The sequence below is a fragment of the Cydia splendana genome, chromosome 1 (assembly GCF_910591565.1).
Source record: "Cydia splendana chromosome 1, ilCydSple1.2, whole genome shotgun sequence".
NCBI lineage: Eukaryota > Metazoa > Arthropoda > Insecta > Lepidoptera > Tortricidae > Cydia > Cydia splendana.
Genome location: NC_085960.1, coordinates 2,079,690 through 2,086,923, shown reverse-complemented (window position 1 = coordinate 2,086,923; position 7,234 = coordinate 2,079,690). Strand labels below are relative to the sequence as shown.

Genomic DNA, 7,234 nt, shown 5'->3' with positions numbered 1-7,234 from the left:
ATTTAAAATTTATACTATTGCATACAAATAAATCTTACATGCTAGTTACAGTGCTTAGCTGAATCTTTTAAGTCTAAGATTGTATTACAAAGCTACTAAATATAGATGTGAAAGAAAAATAATTTATTTATACAAAAGGTTAATGGTATATAAAAAATCATACAAAAATAACTTAAATATAGGTATCTAAATATTGAAAGTAATTAGTAATATTGTAGGTATCTCCTTGGATTTCACGGGCCTATAAATCCCGGTCTTTTGATAGGCTTGCGTGGGGATATAGATCCAACACGTAGAGGCCCCTTGGAGAGCTTTAATGTCATGTAGAATAATTATTATTAAATCAGAATAATAATAGGTACTTACATTAGGTACAAATGTCAATTCTAAACGAAACAATTTAGTACAGTAAAAGATATGACATTAATTTAATCATTAAAATCACATAATTTGCTACTAAATTAATATTAGTTTTGCTATATTTAAGTGATCATGTGATGCTCTCTATAGAAAACGAAGAGTCGGACGCGTCGAAACGGACCCGGACCCGGACCGTTCTAGCGCGAGTCATGCTTAACGCTAATTATATATGTAGCTTTTCGATGATTTTTATGTAAGGAAATATATGTGCAATCAATAATACTTTACTTTTTACCATTAACGCTTTACTTTTTACCAGATTAGCACGGCCTAACTCAAATATGAAAATGATACACTCTGGTCCATTTGCCATGTCAGTTAGTATATACAATAAAATTCCAAAGTCGATACAGGTAGAAACCAACGTCCTTAGATTTAAAACACAACTAAAACAATATTTAATCAGCAAATCCTACTATAGCATACAAGAATTCTTAAGCGAGTAATAGATTATTCAGTTGTATAAGTCGATAGTCGCTATAATTATTGTGAAAATTATTGTTATTATTAAGATTTGAATTAGTTGATATTGTCTATTCATATTTTTAATGTTGCTATACCCTCTCAGGGTTCATGTTGAGACTGTACTTAGCTTTAAGCTATTTTTAAATAAGCATCAAATGTACACATGAAATGCAATAAAATATTTGATTTTGAAAAAAAAAAAAAAAAAAACGCTTAAAAATGCGCTACTAGGGCAAATTCAATAATTACCTTGTGGGTGTACTCGTATTAGGGCTATTTGTTAATGGTTTGAGTTGATTCGGTCCTAAATCTGTCAGAAAACGTAGCATGAAAGAGATTTTTTTTTAAACTACTAGCAAATACAAAACTACGACGAAATGCCGCCAGCATCCTTGGTACAATGCCTCAAATATTGGCCCCTATTTTAGATTTAAGCTAGTTATTAATTTAGTAGTACCACTGTATAGGGTCATTGCGCTAGTTTCCGTCCATGCTCTAGTTTTCGTCAGCCTGACGGATTAGCAAAAAATATTTTACATTTTTAATTTGCTACTTCCGAAATATCATTTTTATGTAGATAGATATTTATTATTTTATGTTTATAGATTATATTGTTTACACATTAAGTTTGGCATATGTCCAAACTTGTGCAGCAATGTAGTTTTATATTCAAATTTCGTCAAGTGGACGAAAACTAGAGCTGGACGAAAACTAGCGCAATTACCCTATATCTTTTAAGTAAATAAATGCATGATGGACAACTTAAAAAATAAATAAAACGGTACTAAATTTATTTAGAAACATCCGCGACACTAGTGACTCTTTTAAAACAGCAGTTTCATAAGTCACTCTTCCAAGTCTTCCCTTATGTTATATTATATTATAACTTGTACAATTTGTGAACATTGAGCATTGTACTTTTGGATATTGATCCGGTTCGAAGGACCAAAAATGGATGACAATTATGACAATAGAATCGGCCCTTTGTATAGCTTACTTCAGCTGTGCCCTGTTAGGTATGGCTAAAATAAATCAAATTGTGTAAAAATATCTTTCATTATGTCAATATCCATAGAGGAACATGGAGTTACGTTTGTATAGAGAAGCCGTCGTCTATTATTCTCTTAATTTAGATTGAATCCTATTTTGACGTCACTTACACAATTCGCTCGTACATTTATATATATATATTGATGAAATTGTGGCACCTTTTCTACTGCAACCTTCAAAGTTATACCTAGCTATAGATGCAAGGGCCATGCATATTACCTAGTAGTAGCCTAGCTGTCCATCTGATAACTGCATATTATGAGCGCATCACATCAATTCACACGGTGCATACATATAATGTTTGCAGACATCCGCCACTAACCGTCGTGTTAGAAGTAGGCCAAATATGATCACATGATTTCTGGACGAACCCATAGCTCACTAAACTAAGAAATTAGCACTTGATTATTTCTTCTGCTCTTATCTCGGAATGAAATTACCGAGGGACCCCATGACGTAACGTAGGTGTTGGTGTTTCATATGATAATTTATTAAATTGTACTTTTTTATCTTTTTCAGAGTGAAGCAGAGAGGATGCTAACTTGTCAAAAATAACTCTTCGACCACGCCCCGCAAAAACACGACGACCCACGCTGTTATTTATATAGTTCTAGAAGTAGTTTATCAAGTAGAAGTAAAACACACTTTAGATGGGTATACATTTATTAAAAATCACTTTTTGAAATTCGCATTTCATTATGCCGTCCTTTTTAACTTAAAGGGTTCTAAACGGCTAAAGTAATAATTAATTTTGAATATTATCCATTGGATCTGTTGTCATATCTTTCTCGCACATATCTATAACTCTCTTTATAAACAGAGCAAGGGATTCTGCGCTTTGTCTTTTCAATTAATTTTTTTTACATATACTTTTTAATATTTCTAAAACCTATGTCTTCCATTATTTATTACTTACCACAGATACAAGGATAATATACCATTATTTATGGTCATCAAAGTGACGTGAATTGAGGTGCTAGTCATTGGACGATCATGATTGGTCAACGATATTTTTACGGTCGCTGATTGGTCGAATCGTATGACTTAACGGATATTGGCTGGATATTTGTTGCACTTCATTTTACATCATTTGACATTTTATTTAAAATTTACTAAAAACTCATTTGTTCTAAAATTCTGTGAATAGTCTGGTTCTCTGAATTTTAAGGTAAATAAAAGAATATATTGTATATTTTGTATCTATAAGTAATATTTATACTAGATACTTTTTTTATGTATTAGGTATGTATAATATGACCACGTTGCATTATGTAGCAGTTCAAGTTTATATTTTGCTGATTATACATATTTTTTAAGTGGGCCGTTTTTCATTATCTTTATTATTTCATCATCATCATCTTCCTAGCGTTGTCTCAGTTGCAAACTCATATTTTTCATCACTAAACATTGTTTATTAGGTATTGATTAAAACTTAAAATTCAAAGAACACAGACTTTATAAATTACTACAGAAACTAAAGTTTTGTAAATTTATTTGTTTCCTGGCATTTGTTTGTGATGATCATTTAAAGTATTCGCCCATTAAATATTAACTAACGTTCCGGTATTTCATTCATAATTATTATCCTGTACATTTAATATTTGGTTACAGCTTGGCAAAAAAGAGTAGAAATTAAAAAGTGGCAACACTGTAGTGTCGTCCCGTTTTCTTATATAAATTGGTATGAAAGGGACGACACTACAATGTTGCCACTTTTTAATTTCTACTCTTTTTTTGCCAAGCTGTAGATTTATTTTTGCCTTTTTCCTTTGTAGTATCGATATGTAGATGTGTTTTCGAAAACTTTAATTGACTTAACGGATAAATTCAAATTGGTATCAAAACTTGTGTTGCCAGGCCATAAAAATCATAAGTTTTTTATTAGGCAAGTATATCGAAACTTTTAAGGTTGCCATCACAGCCAAGAATATCTAATAAGGGACATATCTAAGTAAATAAGAATACATGCTAGATTATCAGTATTCACTACTTATATCAACTAGTATAACCATGTTACAACCCAAACTTCAAGACCCATGGAAATAAAAAGGGACGGAAATAGAAAGATGAGCAAATAGTATATTTATTCTGTAATTCGATTTATGTAAATGGAACATAAGCGACTGAATCGCGGAAGCAAACGATGGTGCATCAAAATGGCGTCGACGCCGACATCGAACGAACACAGCTTTAGTGATACTTTCACAATATATTGTAAGTGAGAATGTGTGTTTATATTTTAAACGTGAAGAAGTGTATTTAATTAAAACATCGATACGTAGGAAACATTGAGTAGAGTCGCTAACGTAGTCTAAATTATTTACAGTGACACGAAGTATAGATGATTATAAATTAATATCGAAATACCTTAACATATTTTACGAGTATTTTAGTAATTTAATAAACATCTTAGATAACAGAGTTCTGTACACTGAGCGACACAGGTGTAGAAATTTGTAGGCCCAACTATTTACACCATACCTCTTGCATTTCTTACTAAAAAATAAAATGGCATCTTCAGATGATATTCATTTTAACGATGGTCCTTCGAGCCGGATTTAGGTTTTAATAAGAAATGCATGACCCTTATTTATCTAGGCTCTATATATTATAGGTAATGATTAAATTGTTTTATAAATTCCTTTTGTCTTATAGACGAGAACTTAGTATAGATTATGAATGAAACCTACCGTTACTAGGCCTTCTTATAATAATATGTTTTCCGACTACTCCCAAGAGATGGATATTTGACTCTATGTTAGAAGAGATAGAGTCGAGTTCATACTGTAGTTTAATGGGTATCAATAAGTTAATATACTGACCCTTAATATACTCCTACATTCACACATTCATGCACGCTTTTATAGGGCGGTTACCGTATGTCACACGATTTTGAACGGTATTTCAAATGGGATACGGATTCAAATCTCGTGTGTATCTGGCAAACCGAATCATATATCCTACTTACGTCTGTAAGTCTCCGTTCATGGAGTTTTGGTAAAATTATCGAAAACTTTTCTGAAACGAAAATGTTTTGTACCTATACCTAATTCAGATGTCACTCATTCCGCCGCCGTCGAAGGGAACATACCCTTCCCTTTACTTTGATTAATCTATAATTCTATCTACATATTATTATCTTATTTATACATATTGTAAATGTATAAGTGACCTAACGCTAACGTAGTGAACCAAAATCGTAAACGTGAGGTTATGTTTAGGCTATATTATCCCGCGCCTGACGCCTGCCTTAGTTTTAAGCTTGTCATATTTCATATTTACATCCAATTTCAGAATGGCTTTTCAGACTCAAAATGAAGACAAAGATTTATTTGCATCGATTTATGCCGTGGAAAGTTCACACGAATATTCAAGTGTGAAACTTGTTTGATTCTTGAATAACAGAACGAATAATGTTGGTGTTATTGGTACTATTATCACAACAAATATTTCATATCGTCTAGTTTATGACTTGCTTAGGTTACTCGTAATTATCATGATTTTATTATCATATCAACCTGGAAACTTCTCAACATAGGATTTTGAATATTTCTTTCCCACCTAACAACTAATGGTAGCCTCTTGTTAGTCCCACTGTCCCTAACCTAACCTAACTAATCTTGTGTCCCTCAATCTCAATTAATTCGTACCTATGCTCTTGCTACGAAGTACTGAGTCGTAGATACTGGACTGATATATTAGAATAGTTAAACCTATTGGCACAGCTCCAGTTAAACAAGAAAAGCTCAAAAGTCTGTGATTATGACTTTTTCGCTCGCTCATACGACTATAATCATTTTACTAGTAGGTGCAAATAATCAGAACAGAAAGGTAGCTGTAGTAAGATCATGAGAACTTTAATTTGACCTTGTAAAAATTTCTTATTTCCCAGCAAGTCACAAACTACAAGCCTTTCACGAGTCTAATAACGTTAGGACCTGCGCCCTCATGCCGCGCTTCTTCAGTGAGCAACTAAACATGGCACTGGAGCCCGGAGACAACCGCCGTTGACTTCGCCAATCTGGGCAACCAGGGCGGTGGTTCAGCAAGTCATAAACTACAGTCCTTAAGGCTTAAGACCTGCGCCCTCGCTCATCGTTCTCCATCCTAACAGTGAGCATAATACTGGAGCCCGGAGAGGACCCCCGCTTGCTCCGCCAATCCGTACAAGTACCAGGGCAGTAGCAGGGACAGAACGTTTCGGAGAGAGGCCGTTGGCGGAGGAAGAGCGCGTAGGCGAGCGCGAAGAGCGCGTAGGGCGCGAGCACGGCGACGGCGAGCCGCCCGTGCTGCGGGGCCGCGGCGGCGTCGCGCGCGAATCAGTTCTCTTCGTCCTCGTCGCGGAATAAGTAAGTTGACCTGAGGAAATACATTCAATTACAAAAAGTTAAAGCAGGTACTGGACTGCTGGGTGCTACATATAAATGAATCAACTTTAGCCTTGGAAAGAATTACACCACTGCTACTACTTCTACTCTTTGTTAGGAGTAATCTAAACTAAATAACTTTACTAACGGTTGCAAATAGTTAATAATTTTGCTATATTATAGCATTGGCACTGACCTTCACACTTTTGGTGCACTATAATTTTGTCTTATAAGTAAAATAGTGACATCGAACTATTGGAGAATCAATATAACCTGTACAAGAGATTGTAACAATACCGACCGACGACATTGGTTTTGGTGTAGGCGCAGCTGTAGCAAGGATCTGATAGCTAGTGTGAAAACTGTGAAAGGACTTACCAGTAGGCCAGGTTGAAGAGGGCGAAGACCAGCGGGAAGGTGATCCTTGAGATGACGTCTATCCTCTTAGAGCGGGTGGGGAACTTGGACATCCACAGGCGACAGCAGTTCTTGCGCGCGGGGTTCATGTGGACCTCGCACTGCCGCATCTTCGGTTCGCCGCCGCGCAGCGGTTTCTGCAGTTGCAGACCAGTCAGGGAGGACGGACAGGGTGCATTTGGTACCGGTATGTTAGGAACTACTTATGACATTAAGGGTCAGTTGCACCATACCGTTCGTCACAGTTAAATGTTCGCAAAATTTTATTGTATAGGAAGGTAATAGATGACTGCAGATTGGCGTCAAGGTTCATCAATTGTGTTTGATGCAACTAGCCCAACAGTTTGCTTGGGGTAAATGGCAATAAATTTTTAGTTTTTGGATGCCAATCAAAAATGGTTTCATCGCTGATTAAGCATACAAGTATTAGAGATCATAATGAGGCATAACCTTTCTAAGTTTTCTCGTCTAATAATCCATCAGTAATAAGTAATTGGCATCTTTATAATGGCGGA

General features: G+C 35.2%; 1 protein-coding gene across 10 annotated transcripts in view; it reads right to left on the bottom strand.

Moving 5' to 3' along the window:
• Positions 1 to 2,580: 2,580 nt before the first annotated feature.
• Positions 2,581 to 7,234, bottom strand: part of LOC134789606 (glutamate-gated chloride channel) — a 45,539-nt gene continuing 40,885 nt past the window's right edge. For 6 of the 10 annotated variants that reach the window (XM_063760209.1, XM_063760202.1, XM_063760194.1 and 3 more), the window contains exons 11-13: positions 6,681 to 6,856; positions 6,016 to 6,294; positions 2,581 to 5,873 (exon numbers count right to left, since the gene is read on the bottom strand). In XM_063760209.1, the coding sequence (XP_063616279.1) occupies positions 6,255 to 6,294; positions 6,681 to 6,856 (216 nt within the window). In that variant the 3' untranslated portion in view covers positions 2,581 to 5,873; positions 6,016 to 6,254. The remainder of the gene's footprint in view (positions 5,874 to 6,015; positions 6,295 to 6,680; positions 6,857 to 7,234) is intronic. The other 4 variants (XM_063760241.1, XM_063760228.1, XM_063760235.1 and 1 more) reach the window with 1 other exon arrangement.